Raw genomic sequence first — 17,968 nt, forward strand, 5'->3', positions numbered from 1 at the left:
TTTTATAATTTCTGGTAATAATAATATATATAGTCAAAGACGGATAATATACATAGAGATAAGCTAAGTTTTCAAGAAAAATATGTAAAAATCAAGAAAAAATAACCAAATACGGGGGAAAAGCAATAAAAAGCAGATTTTGTGGAAAAAAGCAAAAAAAAGTTTACTTCATTAAATCAGAACGATTCAAAACGTATTTATATATAAGAATTATCTTTCTATCACACTTCCCTCAAAAGAAGCATTTGCTACAAAATCCGAGCCCTAGTGATAATGAATAAGTATAAGAGGACATAAATACTGTTTATAAAACATTTCTAATTAAATTTAGTACTTGAACCATACCAACAAGATAAACTAGGGAACACCTAGATATTTAATTTTTGGTGACCAGTTAATACTTTCTCCACCTATGTAGAATGGACCAGGATTTAGAAGACCCCAAAGCTTGAATAACATTGAGCAACTTTTTGAAGGACCATAAGACTCTTAAAAAGACTGATCAAATATTTTATAGAACCTAAATATAATTTAGTTATCAGTTCTTTTTAGTTATCAGGACTCAATTAAAATGTGTATAGTTATCAACTTATGTCAACTTGACATTTCACGACTGAAAATATTAGAGCAATGCATATATTTATTTAAACTTACAAGTAAAGCATGACGAAAACCAGCTTCTTTATCTGATATACAAGCTTGTAAGAGAAAATTAAATGTTTCATCTTTTAATTTATATTTTTTCGTCAACATTTCATCAACCAAAGAAAATGCGGTCAATAAATCTCCTGTTCTTCCAAAAGCTAATAATAAACATGAATAGTAAATACAAACATTTTTTAGCACAGTTTTAACAAATTTACTTCTTGAAATTTCAGTGTATTTAAATAAAAATATTAAATTGATTTTTGTTTCTCATAACTATGCAGTTTTAAATACCTTTGATCATTGCATGGTAGTTAAAAATGTTAGGTTCAATTGATTTTAAACTCATCAAATTGTGTAATTTTTTAGCTCTCTTTAATGCATCATCCTTGTATGGTGAATTAGCACATGCATTAAATAAACAAGTATATGTAGCCGGTGTAGTCTTAATCCCACTTTTTTTCATCTAATAATTTAAACAAAAATTAAATATTGTATTTATTAAATAATCTTGGGTACCAAATAACAAATAAAACAAACCTGATTAAATAAATGAAAAGCTTTTTGAACATAACCGACTTTACCACAAGTACCGATTAACAAGTTATATATATAATAATCTGGCTTTGCTTTTTCATCTTTTAACATCCTCGTTTCAAGTACATCTATTGCATCTGCAATCTAAAAAAAAAACTTGGTGGTCATATTGAAGATTGATAAAATAAATAATATTAGATTTTTTATAGTTTTATACTTTATGCTGTTTAATGAGTTCTTGGATAATTTTGTGGTACTCAGTAATATGTAATCGTTTGTGTTGTTCATCTTTATCGTATTCTATTTTATCATCATCTTCCGGAGGTAAGCGATCCAATTTATGATTGATTTCGGTATTATCAGTTAATGTACCAAAAACATCAGCATCAGCATCAGTATTCTGCTCAGCATTAAATGAAAATGTCTCTGTTCTTTTTCGAAAATCTTTGATTGTAGACATACATCTTGCATTTCTACAACATTGCTGATTGTAATTTGATCTTAAAGGCTTAATATTAATTAACTGTCGTAAAAATCGGTTGAACACAATCATCTGAAATTAACAATTATAAATCCTTATTATTAACTATATACTAAACTACACAGTATTTGGAGAAACATTATTTAAGTATTGTGTTTATAAATACATTGTAATTTCTTTGTTAATGGAATTCTTAACTCGCATCTGATTTGAAACTATCTATATAAGAACTAAATTTTATGTTAAACTAAGTTTTGAATCAAATCGGATCCATTCACAGTGAAATTTAATAATAATTTAGTATTAAATATTTACAATCGATCGTGAACGGCGTGAACAGAGTATCTAATCAAGCAAAAGTTTCACACCTTCACATCACACATGTCACGTCATGTTTAAAAATTTGAATATTCTACTCCTGTGCCTGTCTTGGTATAAATGTATATTGGTAATGTGTCTTGGTAATTTATTGGTATAAATTATAATAGTGTATGTGAACGTGAAGATAGCTCCGATGTAGTGATACCACTGATAAGAAATTTATGATATCAGTAGGTATACCCACAGATATATAAAGTAACTTACTTATAAGTTACTTTAAGTTACTTATAAGTTACTTTATATATCTGTGGGTATACCAGTAACACAGACTTCTATACTACACTATACTATTATAGAAATCTGTGACCAGTAATATTATTGTTCTATGGTATTTATCACGGTTTAAGATATACTTATCACGGTATAGAGTGGTATAGAGTCGGGCATTTTTAGTGGTTCTAAGGGATTCTGGCTGTTCACTGTTCCATGGTTTCTCCCCGGGCTGCGCTCGCACTGTAAGGTGTTGGTCTCGCCCTCCGCCCTTAGCGGAGGTCCGCGTTACGCATCGGCTAACGGCTTGGACGCCGCATCGAGACGGATAACATATACGCATAGATAAAAGATTAAGTCTAATGGCACCTATCGAGTATCGTTAGCATTTTGTTCTCGCAGAGTTTTGTGACATTAACCAAACACTCTAAGAGAATTCTTTCGACATTCTTAGATAAAAGATAGATTAATTAAGCTTATTTATTACTAAAAGTTGGTATTTACTATTTAGCTTTTAGTATTTCAACATTCAGTTTAAATTGTCAGAAGTCGGAACAACTTTTATAAAATTATAGGTTTGTGTGAATGAACAGTAAGTAGTTAGTACCCTTTGTAAGTTGTAACAGATTAATATTTATAACTTTAATGGCTTGTGTTCACAGTAATCAAAAAACACTATAAGAAGTAGAAAATATTTACAATGGAACCGTTAAGGACAGCAATAAATGCCAAGTAAGTAAATACACTAGGTAGTGAAACATTAACAAAAATATCAAAATTTAATCTACTTTTTAAAATTATTCTATTTTATAAAACTAAGGTTTTTCGCTATAATTTAAGTAATTAATACAATATTGTGTCTGATTTAAACAGTAATTACCTTCGGAATAATTATTGATTTGAAATTTCTTTTATGCATTTATCACACAGTTCTGGAGTGTTGACAGTTCCAATTATTATTAAACAGGAAAAAAATGTTGACGGAACAAACCAAAATTATGAACAACTATTTAACAGAGTTGTGAAACAGGAAGTTATTGGTGAAAAAAACGATAATAATGAAGATGAATTATTACAGACAGGGTAAGAATTGTATTTTTTACTTAAAAGCCTAATATGGAATTTAACGATACTATTTACTTAAGTGATCAATAATATATATTATACAGAAAAATAATAGAAAAAAAAAACCCATCCAGGTATAGAGTTACTACTTACAAAAATGATTAATAACTTATGTTTATTTTTAGTTCGTAAATCGTTTATAAAATCACGTTCCTTTCTACATCAAACTGTGATTGTCTAGTAGATGATAGATTTGTAAAAATACTTGATATAACTATTCAATGTATAGTTAGGTTTTATTAATTAACAACTGCAGATAATGAATAAAAAATAAACTTGTAGAGTTGGAAGTTACGTCTAAAAAATATTTTCATAAGTTATAATATTTACTGCATTATGTTTACATATTAGAATTATTTAATATTTTAACACAACAATAAGGTTCATCTCCAGAACAAGCCTTCTCAAAATGGTTTTATAATCTTTACTACCTTAATTCTTAACGAATAACTTATATATTGTCAATTATCACCATTAAACTTTATTTTAATTTAACACTTTTCTGAAACTATATTTTTATTTAATGCAGTGCAGGTTTTTTTTTTTGTTTTGTGTATATTATAAGTATTTGCTTACAATTATTTCTCCTGTGCCAGAGGCATATTACTTTTTATTTAACAAAATAGTGCTCATCTTACGTCTTATAAATTCAACTATGTTTATTTTATTTAAATTTTTTCTATTTATTAGTTATAATCGATACAAAGGGTATAATCTGAGAATTTTTATACCCAAGTGCAAAGCTTACATAATCATTTTAAGATAATTTAAATACACTGATTACAATTGTTTACTATTTTGGTCATAGTAATTCACTAATCTAATTTGAATAGGTACTTAATAACAATTACATTCCCAATTATATTTTAGTATAATGCTATATTTATTCAAATTAAGCTTCTGAAACAGTATAACAATTAATGTTATATTATATTAATATTATCATGTAATACTGCAGTGTACCTACCTACTGTTGACTTCTCATATATTAAATTTCAGTTAACTAAAATATTAATAATGTAATAAATGTGATATCCTTATGTTCTAAACAATCATGTAATTATATATTATACAGGGGGTCCTGTGAGGATTTACACATTGCGATATCTCTTAAAATAAAGAAGATATCATAATTCTGGTTTTTAAATAAGACTCACAGGGACAAGAACTACAAACATTTCATGTTTAAATTTATTTTAATGTTTTGGTAAAAAAGTTAAAAAATATACATTTTTATTTAATTGTTTTAAAAAAAATTGAATATAGCCATTTTGTAGAGCTCGTTTTTCTGTATATAATGACGTTCCAACATTTTAATTTCCTTATCTCCTGATTTTTAATATTTTTTCTAGTTTTGAAAAAAACTGCGAATTATTTAATACTATAGGGATAGGACGTAACATATTCATTATGACGTGTTTTTCGCAGTCCAATGTAGATAAGAAACTGAGGTCGTTTGTTAACTTTTTTGTATTGATACACCTTCAGTATGATTATATATTTTTATCTATAAAAAGATGATCGATATAAGTATACTTTTTTGGCCTCAATTGATTCATGTATGCCATAAATTGTATTCATAATTGGTAAGATGTTATGTTCTATCCATGTCTTTATAATCTATGCGAATCACACAACGGTGGTCATATTCCTAGTTACCAATCAATGGTGACCGGTGACCATATTTTAGGGTGACATAGTTTTTAAAAATTACAATTTAATATGTATCTAAAAACCATGACATTATTAATTAAATTACAATTTAAAATTATTTTTTTCATTTTAGTAATTACTAATTAGTTACAGAATATTATAATATATTATTTTACCCCAAAACTTCATACGCTCACTTAAAATAATATTAAAGAATATAATATTGAGAATTGTTTATAAATTTACATAATATTCACCGTTTTTACATTTGATGCATAGTCTACATCCTAATTCCTAATACATGTCTTTAAATTTGTTAATAAACGTTTTAACAGTCATTGTTATACAATCCATATTATACATAGGTAATACATTTATTTAAATAGAAGGTAATAAATAATACGCTGCTAATAATAACAGCTGTTGACAATTTCAAATTTTAATTTTTTTAGATTTTTTTCTATTAATATCAATAAAATTTTATTTGTTGGTCCAAAAAGCGTGAAAATGTAATACAAAGCTCCTGATATATTGTTACTTTAGCAGAAAAAATATTAAAAATACATAGGCACAATTTTTTTTAATATGCATTTAAATTTTGAATTTTGACAATATTTATCAAATTTAAAATGTTGTAATTATTTTTTAGTTAATAATGTATAAAATATTCAATTTTATAGCTAAGAATTAACAATAGTTTCAAAACGCTTGACTAAAAAAACCATATATTTCCGTGGTAGAATCACGACATATATGTGGAAAGGTTAAGTGCTCAAATTCTGAAGGTCCATTAATGTGAAGTTTTTTTTTATAATTTTCTTCTTTTTGAGATTTCAAAAGTATTGTGGTTGGTTAAATAATAAGATTCTTGTAATGTTAATTAACTTGTTTGAGTGTTTTTTCATGCATTTGAACAATTTAGTTTTAAAACCTTCAAATAATTCTCGAAAGGAAAACATGAACACTCTAAAATCAATTTAAATTTTCTGTAATTGTCAACTATGTGCAATAATCCACGGACATTATGAGAAACAAATTGAGGGCTATATATTTCACTGTAGCTTGTAACAAAATATTCCATTAATATTTTACCAAAATTCATTAGGTTTTCAGAACTACCAGGACATAAAAGAACTCTAAAACTAATGTGTAAATACAAAAATAAAAATAACATTCAGTATTTAAAATATTTTTTAAGAGAACAGGCCCTGCATATAATAAGAATAACCTATTCAGTTGCTTTAAATCTACATATTACATTAAATCCTTTACATTTTTGTATGGATCAACAATGCGGACATTCTTGTTAAGAAGGATGAACATTAAAAAATCATACAAATAAGATCTAGTACAGATTTAAACAAACTATAATAGCTACAATATTTTTTTTTTAAATATTAAGTAAATTTTACTACGTTGATGCAGAATATTTAATTATGTTTACTTTTTATACAAAAACTATTTACAAATCATATTTTACTATACATTAATCCAATTATTTTAATATTAATTACTTATCTATTGTTTCCCATGGATACAATAATCTATGATTCACATCACATAATATAGGTACTCAAAGCACAAAGTTCAACATTAACTACCACTAATGACCGCTATAAACACACTTTATGATATAATTGATAAAGATAAGAGAACAATTAAATCATTAGATGAAATTAACACATTATGCTCTAACAATCACTCTGGCATAAACATACTCTTCCTTAATATTAGAAGTATTACAAACCACTTTTCTCAATTAGAATGCCTTAACACTGTACTTAATCAAATAAATCATATAATAATTACAGCCGAAGTATGGCTTGGGAAACATACCAATCAGAACAATATTTCACTAAACAATTACCAAAATATAATTTCAAATATCAGTATATATAAATCTAATGGATTAGTTTTATTTATTAGGGATGATATTATATCTCATAACACAATAGAATTGAAAATACTAGATGCAAATTGTTTGTTTACAACATTTACGTTCAACAAAATAAAATACGGAATACTATCGGTTTACAGATCCCCGAATGGTAATATAATTAAGTTTATTGATAACATAGAGGTAATAATAATTAACTCCCATAGATGTATCACATTAATCCTAATAGGCAATATTAACATAAATTTACTAGATACTTCAAACTCTACAACAATATATTTAGTTTTACTAAATTCTTTTAATTTCACCCAATGTATCAATTGCCCAACGCGACCCATAAATAATAGTTGTATCAATCATATATTTGTTAGAGACATTCATAAACATATTATTAAAGCAACTGCTATAGACTCCCTTATTACAGATTACTAATCACTATCCACTACTTCTACAACTTAATCGCCCTTTTGCAAAAACAATTAATAACATTAACAATTAAAAACATTAATAACACACCTTATAAATATATAGATTATAAAAAAATAAAAACGACAATAAACAAAACTAATTGGAATAATATAAAAATAATTAACCTCGCTGAAGATAAGATAAATATGTGTTAAATTCCTAATAATTTAAATAACAATAGTTATATTTATTTTCCTTTATTTTATAAAAGTTAACATATTTTTAAAATAACCTATTTTATTTATTTTTTAGAAAAAAGAAATACAGAATTGACATAAAAAAGGAATGTTTTGTAAAAATTGAAGAAAATGATTATTTTTTAAAAGAGAAAATAGATGTACAAAGCAGCAACAGCTATAAAAGGACAAATACTAGTAAATTGCCATATATATGTGAAATCTGTGGGAAAGCCTTTTCTCGAAAATGTAATTTAATGACTCATTCAAGGATACATACTGGTGAAAAGCCATATAAATGTGAAACCTGTGATAAAGCCTTTTCTCTAAAAACTAATTTCACGGCTCATTCAAGGATACATACCGGTGAATTGCCATATAAATGTGAAATCTGTAAGAAAGCCTTTTCTCAAAACTCAAATTTAACGGCTCATTCAAGGATACACACCGGTGAAAAGCCTTATAAATGTGGAATATGTGAGAGAGCCTTTCCTCAAAAAGTACATTTAATGAATCATTTAAGGACACATAATGGAAAAAAGCTATATCAATGTGATAACTGTGATGAAGCTTTTTATCACAAAAATATTTTAATCAGGCATTTAAAGACTTATATCTGTGTAAATTTGTTTAAATGTGACATCTGTTATAGGACTTTTAAAAGGAAAACTAATTTAACAAACCATATAAAGACACTTCATTTCTGATATACGATAATTTTGATCAATAAGTTTAATTTTTAACTATTCTATCGAAAATAATATTGCTTAAAAAGTTATCCATTCTTGAATGTTTTCAAACATGTATTAATTAATATTAGTTTACTCAAAGTTATTGACTTAATAATAAATGTATTTATTATTGCCTGTAAATCAACATGCCTGGGTTGACTACATATTATTATTTTTAAACTTTTAACTTCTAATTAACTTGTATTTAAATTATCTCACAGTGTTATATATTATTATCTAAAAATATGTTGATATAATATGTTGATTAATAAAGGATTATTATTAAATTATTTCTCAGCTGATATTAACATAAATACGTATTTGGACATACCCATACTCCTTCCAATCTATATAAGAATAATCATATTTTAATGTATATATGCTTTATCTCATTTCAATTATTAATATGTGTTTTATTTATGAATATTTTCGATGTTTTGGTTTCTGATTTAAAGTTTTTGTGTGTACAATTGTGTTTGAACATAAATTCAGGTTCATTACCCTAAAACTTCTGTAAATACATAACATTTAGCTTTTTGATAGGAAGGTTAGGTATCTGCCTAAATTTTAGCTCTTAAGCACTATTAAAGATAGTATGGTTGCCCATCGAATCTAGAAGTGTCTACCGAAATGAATCTCCATTATCAATATTAAACAGCTGGAAATTTACGCTCTAGCGCTTATTTGTTGTAGTGATTCTAAATGCAATTACCTTTCAAATGTAAATTGTAGTTCCGTGATAGCCACTATGACATATAAGCGCTAGTGCTTAAGTTTCCAGCTGTTTAATTTGACTTTAATACTGATTATAGAGATTCATTTCGGTAGACACTTTTCAAGTATGATAATCATACGTCGATGGGCAACCATACCTATCTATAGCCGTGCTCTTAAGTAAAATATGAAGCATTTAATCAAACCAAGGCATCTACCAACAACTCCATCAAACTCCAGTGCATTGATTTGAGTTATTTAGATCTGTTCAAAAATATCTTCACAATCATGTTACTGAATTCCACACTGTTCCATCTCCAGAGGAAAGAACATTAAAAATTGTCATCCGTGGCTTACTCTCGGATATCACTGAATCAGAGGTCTTTGAAGAACTCAAAGCCAAAGGATACGACGTCACATCAGTTCGCCAATTCAACTAGAAAATTCCTCCTCCACGTGGTGATTCTTGCCTCTTCACCTTCCAGTAAACAAATTTTCAACGAACACTTTTTTCTACATGGCCATAAAAATTGAACCTTACAAATTTACCAACCCTGCCCAATGCTCTCCTCCAGAGGTTCGGACACTCAAGCCTTCACTGCGGATACACTCCCAGGAGTGTCAAATACGCCCAGGGTCACTTGGCCAAAAACTGCCCAAAGACCCTCGAAGAACCACCTACGTGCGCCAACTGTCTCGGTTCCCACACTGCAAACTATAAGAACTGTCCTTCGCTTATTCAAGAAAAGGATAGAAGACGTCCCAATAGACCCAACACTTCAAAAATAGTCACTCAATCATCATCTCCATCAGTCAACCCACTTTCTTCTGCCCTCACGAATCCACCGACCAGTCAAGCTTTTCCTGCCAACCTCAGCACATACGCCTCCACAACCTCAAATGACACTGCAGTCTCCACTGACTCAGTATCCTTGGCCTCTCAACTCACTTCCATCATTTCCAATCTTGCCTCTAACAAAATGAAGGTGAAAGACGCCCTCATCGCCCCGCTGACCATTCTGCCACTCATTCTCACTAGCCTTCAACATGAATAACACCCGCATATGATTCTGGAATTGCCAAGGCGTCACCCGGAGGCGCCTTGAACTCATAGACTTCGTTCAACAACAAAAAATTGACATCTTGCTTCTCAACGAGACCCACCTCACTGGTCAACGCTCTATCAACATTCCAAACTTCTTCACATACACCTCAAATCGCCCTCAGATCCCCGGTCACTCGGTTGGAGGCGGCACCGCCATACTCGTGCACAAAAGGTACACTCACCACCTCATCACCGTTCAAACCACATCCTTAGAACACACCACGGTGCACATACAAGTCAACAACTCTGTTCTCCGCCTGGTTGCTGCATACAAAAGACCGACCAACATAATTCTTCCATCCGATCTCACTGCTTTACTGGACACTACCTACAACGCCATCATAGTAGGTGACTTGAACAGCAAACACCAGCTATGGTTCAGTAGGAGGATCAACACGGCCGGCAACACTCTAGCCAGTTTCATAAACTCTAGAAATGACCTAACAGTCGCTTCTCCAATCACTCCAACACACTACCCAAACACCCCCAACTGTCTCCAGGCATCTTAGACATCGCCATCATTAAAGCCAACAACATTCACCATCACATCGAAAACCTATCATCTGACCTCTCTTCAGACCACACTCCAGTTGTACTCGAACTCCACTCAACCATGGCATCCTCGTGCTCCCCGCATCTAAACACGTCACCGATTGGGCCGCATTCCAGCTGTTCATGGACTCCGTCACCCGCTCACCATCCAATGGCTCATCCATTAGCTCCATTGATTCAGCGATCTAAAATCTAACGTCAACCATGTCGCATGGCATAACCACCCACACCTCTCCATCTGCATATCAAGAAGGCTCCAGAGCTCTGCCCAAACAGCTGCAGTTCGAAATTAATCTCAAACGTTTGCCTACGATCTCGCTGGCAAAGATCCAGGGATCCGGACGCCAAAACCTTCAATCACCAAACCACTGGAGTTAAACAACTCATGGCAGAACATAGTAACAATCAATGGAGCAATCTCCTCGGCTCTCTGAACGAAGGTCCCAACGCCTGGTCTCGCTTCTTCAAACTCAATCGGGCACTGCTTCGTAAACCTCCACCATCTCGCCCTCTCAAGGACACAGCAGGCAACCTCACTTTCGATCCAGAGCACAAGGCCGCTCTTCTTGCAGAATCTCTGGAAGTACAATTTCGTTCCCCTCCGGTAAACGACCAAATTAACTCATCAGTCCACAACAAACTTATTCACCAGCTCTCACTTCCTCTCACCACTACTTCATACTTCACTCCTTCAGAATTTTGGAACGCAATCAAGACGCTCCCTAGTCGGCGTGCTCTGGGTCTAGACGGCATCAGCAACAGCGCCCCTAAACACTGAGGTCGCAAAACCATCACTCACATATGTCGAATTTTCAACTGTCGCAAACGTGTTGGTTACTTTCCTCTGCAGTGGAAGCATGCCATCGTCATCACCATTCCCAAGTCAGGCAAGGATGTCACAAACCCAGCCAATCATCGCCCGATATCACTGCTCAATACAATGTCCAAGATTCTGGAGAAATTACTGCTCACCAGACTTAAGATCTTCACCACCTCCCAAATCCGTCCTGACCAACACGGCTTTAGAAGCTCTCACAGTACCACCACCCAATTACTCAGCGTAGTCGACGATATATCTTTCAACCTCAACAAAAAAAGGAAAACTGCTGAATTCGGCTCGACGTGGAAAAAGTCTTCGACAAGGTTTGGCACGACGACCTCATTAGCAAACTTATCGACCTTGAAGTGCCCAGCGACCTTATCTCCATCATTACCTCCTTTCTGACCGACAGACATTTCCAAATCAAAATTGAAGGCAAACTATACTCTATTCCAAATAAGATCGGGAGTCGGCGGCCGAGTTGTACGCAAGGGCGTGGCTTCACTACGAGCATGGCCTAGAACGCGGCGCGACGGCTGAGCGACGCAATTAGTCTATCATAGACCAGTGTCATGAACACATAACTTAAATTGCATTGTATACTCTGAAACAGATGGAGTGCGGAGCGGTACGTCGTGATATATTTTTCCGTACCGTCACTCGCACGCCACATAATCACATACGTATCACCATTTTTTTATACGTCAGTGCACGCTATCGGTACAACACCAATTTCTTTTGTTCAATTTTCAATCCCTATTTTTTTTTATCACCTAATGTTATAGGTACGTAAAAACAAATTCCTGTAATTTAATGATTAAAACTTTATTTTAATAATAAACAAAAAGAAAATAAAAATTTATGAAAAACATAAAGCGTAATAAAAAATATAAATTAATTAGTCCGAAAAATCTGTTGATGATGTTTCTCCTGTTATGGTCATAATACAAGGTTCTATCGCATCTATTATATCATCCATGATATCGTCCGCTTTCCATATTGTGTCCTCTTCTTCAATTACGTGCTTTATAAAATGTTTCCAATTTTGGGGTGTAACCCTTTCAATCGCTGTATTTAGCAGTTGGCGAACATTGTCGATTTTGAAAGTGGTGTTGTTCTGCTTCACGTATCCTTTTACCATCGCCCATACCAATTCAATGGGATTGAATTGGCAATGGTACGGTGGCAATCGAAGTACGGTGTGTCCGTTGTCCTTCGGGCTTCAACAATGACGACAACAGTCGTTCGCGAACAACATCTTTCGAAATGAGCCACTCCAATGTAGCTGCTTTTTTCCAACAGGTAGTTGGATATTTGTCTGTTTCTACCGAATAGTACGGAGCATCATCCATGACGATAATGGAATTTGGATCGAGTAGAGGGATAATGGACTCAAACCACTCTTTGAAGTTAGCCCCATTCATCTCGTCATGGTGATCTCCGGTATTTTTTTTGGAAATGAAACATAGTAGACCACCTTGCAGAAAACCATTCTCCGACCCGATGTGTAGTACTATGAATCGTTTCCCTTTACCTGATGGGTTTGGTAGACCAGTTGTGAGGCCTTTGTTGAAAGCTTCATGTTTGGAGAGAACCGTATTGTCCTTCCAAACACGATCGACACAATCACCGGCATTTAACCATGTCTCGTCCAGATAATATATAGTTCGACCTTCAGCTCAATATTTCTGGACGTCGTATAAATACTGACGACGCCAAACGATTAGATCTTCTTTCTCGGTCAGTACACTACACCTTTTTCTTTTTGTAAATACAAAATCCAATTTTTTGATAACACAATGTAGAGAGGTCCTTTTAAAATTTTGAACCGACGGATCCGCGTTGACATCTAATAAAATTTGGTCGATGGTTGTGTGTAGGGTAATCGATAATTGTGAAGGACCATTCAATAGATTTAACTTATAGTAATTGTATCTACCGAAAAGATTGAAGGCGTCAAGGGTAGGCAACTAAAAATGCGTGTACGTTGGTTTCTAACGCGTCAGTATGACAATGCCTATTTCCAAGATATAGGCAATCCAACACACAGCCCAACGATTTGACTTGGGGGGGGGGCAACAATGACGCGACCATGGGCACGAAGGAACTGTAACGCACCGACACGCGAAGGAGTGAAGGATACACTTTATACAATGGGAAATAGGATTATGCAGTTTAAGTATATGGTGGGGGTCTCTCTGTGATCGAATCGGTATGGTGCAATGACCACAGAGTTCACAACAATTGGATATAATCTTACAACTAACTTATGCTACGGAAGTATGTCCGGTTGCCACGATATCCATTGAACGATTCAGAATGTCCACGCATCAATGACTGAGGTGGAGTTATATGCGGTTGGCCGATCTACAGCTTATTGCACCTGGACGACCTGGGCGGCCACTCACACAACGCACAATGGTTGCTGGCGGACTTACGCTAATGACGAATGATGCCAATAATGATACAGATGATATTGCAATTATCACCGTACGCTCAATTCTTATTGACTCTAGTCAGTTCGGACTATCTAACAGAGAGGTAGGTATTATAAACGGAACCAAATAAATAAGTACTCACCGAATTGTGAACGATATATGATTTATTGGTGGTCGTTGTATAAATGATTTGCAGACTCAGTATCCGCGAAACCAGAGAAAATTACAATGATTATTGTGTTACTGATGACGACAATGATAAAAAAGCAGGTAAGTGGATGTCGCTCTGCTGTACAGTAGATTACAAGTGGGTCATTGTATAATGGTTGTATTAGATTTGAATTCAATGATATAATATCATTGTATAAGAAAAACGATTCTGAGCGGAGACGGTTTGTCAGTCTGGATATTTTATATTTTGTTATTATTTATTTTATGTCGAATTAATATTAAAATATGATAATTTTTTATTCGTTTCTATGGTGATATACAAAGCGTTACAAATTAAAATCCCATTTTTAGCGTTTTTTTGTAATTTTCCGGTGGTTTTTCCCGTGGCATTAAATAACTATTAAGAAAATCGAAAAATGACCTCTCTAAAGTACCATCTTGATCCAATTTGCTAAAAGATAAGGTACTATATGTTAAAATCGAAACACTCCTTCTGGAAGAAATTTTGTATACAGGATATAAAAAGAAAAAGGAAAGGAAAAAAAAAATAAACTTAAGTAATAACTGGTGGTTCACACAATCAAATGCTTTCTTAATATCTAGGAATATACCTAATACTTTATTATTTTGGTCAAGATGTTCATGCACATACTTATTAAGAAAAAAATGGGCATCTCTTGTAGATTTTCCCTTTAGAAACCCAAATTGATTATTAGAAAAAAATGTGTTTTTGTCTAGAAATGATATAATTCTATATTTAATACATTTTTCATAATTTTTAGACAAGGTTAATGATAGGGAGATTGGTCTATAATTACTACACAATAGTTTATCTCCCTGTTTATGAATAGGAGTAACCATACATTTTTTAAAATAAGTTGGATATGTGCCAGAAGACATAGATAAATTAAATAATATCATTAGAGGGAGGGACAAACTATCAGCAATATTTTGAAGTATAAAGTTTGTGATTCCTTATTCAACAAATGTAGAGTGGTCTTTAATTTTTTTTATATATTTTATTATTTCGTCACGAGTAATAGGAGTTAGAAAAATTGAATCTCTTACATGACATTTAGAATTTAGATTATTCCAGCTTTCTTTCTTAAAATTATTTTTTAGTATATTATTTTCAATTTCATTACCTACATTAATAAAATATTTATTAAATTCATTTGCAATATCTATACTATCTTTTAATATGTAATCATTATTTTTAATTTCATTTATAATTATATTTTTGCTTATTGGTTTACCTGCAATCTCATTGGTAAGTTGCCATATTTTTTTAGGGTTGTATTTATATTTTTTAAAAAATGCTTGACAATGCATTTTTTTTTGCTTTAATTATTAAAGTAGTAAGTAAATTTCTATATTTTATGTACTTCATTTTTAAATTAAAATCAAATGGACTTAATAATAATTTTTTGGACATTTTATAGAGATCACTAAGCTTTTGGTTGTCCATGCTTTAAGCTTATTTAATTTATTTGAATTATTAAATGCTATATTATATGAAGCATTTTGTATTATTTCTTCTATTTTATGTAGGAAGCAATTCATAGCAACATCGATATTATCGGTATTTAAAATTTTAATCCAATTTACCTTATCATTAGTCTCATTTATGAACTTTATATTTACTCTATTATTCTTTTCATTGTTCTTATTATTATGTGTACTGGTAGGGTTTAATTGATGGTTAAATTGGATTATCGTTCCATGATGATCAGTTATACTGCATTCCAGAATAAATGCGTTCATGTAATGCATATCTATGTTTTTAGTAAATATGTGATCAATGCAAGATTTTGTTGTATTTGTTACACGCGTAAAGTTATTTATGTAAGAGATAAAATTATTACTTGCCATTATGTTAAGATAATCATTAGATAAATATGTGTCCATAATATTAATATTCATATCACCAGCGATAATAAAACGTTTATTATGATCATCTAAGTGTTCGAGATAGTTATTTAAACTTTCAAAAAAGTTATCAATATTACTATTAGGAGATCTATATATACCTATAATATTAATAAATGTATTATCTATATCAAGGGAGATTTCAATGGAGTTACAATCAGTTATCATATTATACGTAATATTAATTAATTTAAGTGCATTTTTAATAAATACGGTTACCCCATCATTCTTATTTATTATACCAAGTGAATTTATAATATTATTTTCAGCTCATTCAGCTCAAATTTAAAGTCATATAATAGCCAAGTTTCAGTAAGAACAATTATATCAAAATTAGAATTGTTTGAATTTAATAATAAAACTAATTCGTCAAAGTTCGCAAAAATACTACGAATATTTAGAGCAAGAACATTTATATTATCGATACCATAATTAAAGCTAGACAAATCTTCAATATACTTTGTACTAATATGATTTAAACTATTTATATCGTTTATAATATATTTATCTAGAACCATGAATTAAAAATATATGTTATTACAATACTACTATACTTACTTATATTAATTGTTAATAAATATTTAATTGTGAATTAATTTTTCTGAGCTTTAAGGTGGCCGATTTTATTTTCAATATCTAATTTGTGGACATCATCGACTGAATGAAGTTTTATTAATTGTTCACCTTCAAATTTCCTAATGAATACGCCATCCGAGTTCGCCCAGACATAGGTAGATACATATTATATAAGTAGATTTGTTTCTTTGGTAATAAATAACTTTTGATTAAAACCTGCTTTTTGTTGTTATAGAAAGATAGAATAGTATTTATTTAAAAAATAAACATTGGATTAAAATATCTAGAATATTCAACATTTAAAATTTTTCCAAACGATTATATTTTTAAGATAAATTTTGATAAATTTTGAGTGGTTTTAGGTTGGATTTTTTCATTCACGATTCACAAAATAATGGATCTGCATAAAAGATGTGCCTGTACTGTATCCGCGAAGAAAATAATATGTTCGGTTGATAATCATGAATCAATCAAAAATAATTGCAGGTATTATTAAGATTTAAGTTATTTTTTAAAAAAAAAAGGTAATTGTATGATAGTTTCTTAAAATGTCTATTAAAACTCAATACATACATAATACTTAAACAATCATGATTGATGACACATATTATATAGGCGTATCATTTGTTTTAATCCGGTATTTGCTAAAATATTTTAGGTAATGGTTATAAATTATAATAGAGAGAGTTTTGTCTGAACCATTTTGCCTAAGGCCTATAACATTACATTTTCTGAGACCCATTTGACGCTTTAATTTTATTTATAGGGCCAATTATTTTTATAGGTAATTGTTAGATGTTTGAACAGATTTTATATTATTTATGTAATATAAAATGCTGGACCCGTAATCTGTATAATTTCAATACCAATGTATTATCGTTCAACTTTTTGAATTATTATTATGATTTTCTTTTAACTCTAATTGGGTACATTGAATCATGGAAAAATGTTTGTTTAAAGTTTTTAAAGATTATCGGGGCCATGAATCATGAATGAAAAACAATAAGCCACATTCAATAAATGTTGTTAAAATTACTATCTATTATGATTTTTTAAAGTGATTAGTAAACCTTAATCCATCCAGAATGGATTCAAAATGTTGGAGAATAATGTTATTAATACACTGTAGTTACGTGATTGAATAATACAAACTTGAAATTTATACAGAAGACAATTTTGTTAGAAACTTAATTAGTAATCAATAGACAAACTAAATAGCTCATTAAAAATTCGAGCTGTCATAACTTTTTTAATAATAATTTCCGTTCATTTCACATTCCACACATTTTTTAGATTCTGAGTGGAACGATGAATGTATTGATTTTACAATGATGTGTGTTTTTTTTTTTATTTTTTTTT

At 30.9% G+C, this 17,968-nt stretch overlaps 2 protein-coding genes across 6 annotated transcripts in view; one reads left to right on the plus strand and one right to left on the minus strand.

The window, feature by feature from the left end:
• The window catches only part of Ptcd1 (pentatricopeptide repeat domain 1), a 6,293-nt gene extending 3,898 nt beyond the window's left edge, over positions 1-2,395 (minus strand). Inside the window, exons 1-6 of one of the 4 annotated variants that reach the window (XM_029488926.1) lie at positions 1,979-2,118; positions 1,830-1,893; positions 1,400-1,735; positions 1,186-1,326; positions 940-1,111; positions 655-803 (exon numbers count right to left, since the gene is read on the minus strand). In XM_029488926.1, coding sequence (XP_029344786.1) covers positions 655-803; positions 940-1,111; positions 1,186-1,326; positions 1,400-1,735 — 798 coding nt within the window. In that variant the 5' untranslated portion in view covers positions 1,830-1,893; positions 1,979-2,118. Of the gene's footprint in view, positions 1-654; positions 804-939; positions 1,112-1,185; positions 1,327-1,399; positions 1,736-1,829 lie in introns of all 4 variants that reach the window. The other 3 variants (NM_001160381.1, XM_029488927.1, XM_003247559.4) reach the window with 3 other exon arrangements.
• Positions 2,396-2,535: 140 nt separating this feature from the next.
• On the plus strand, positions 2,536-8,542 carry LOC100573496 (zinc finger protein 525). 2 transcript variants are annotated; one of them, XM_003247555.4, is made up of 4 exons: positions 2,536-2,846; positions 2,917-2,986; positions 3,185-3,337; positions 7,650-8,542. In XM_003247555.4, exons 2-4 carry the CDS (start codon positions 2,955-2,957, stop codon positions 8,278-8,280), a joined length of 816 nt encoding a protein of 271 aa, XP_003247603.1. In that variant the 5' UTR covers positions 2,536-2,846; positions 2,917-2,954; the 3' UTR covers positions 8,281-8,542. The 2 variants fall into 2 exon arrangements, with proteins under 2 accessions (XP_003247603.1, XP_008187568.1); XM_008189346.3 differs by having other exon boundaries at positions 2,536-2,829.
• The last annotated feature ends 9,426 nt before the right edge of the window (positions 8,543-17,968 follow it).

The sequence above is a fragment of the Acyrthosiphon pisum genome, chromosome A2 (genome assembly GCF_005508785.2).
Source record: "Acyrthosiphon pisum isolate AL4f chromosome A2, pea_aphid_22Mar2018_4r6ur, whole genome shotgun sequence".
NCBI lineage: Eukaryota > Metazoa > Arthropoda > Insecta > Hemiptera > Aphididae > Acyrthosiphon > Acyrthosiphon pisum.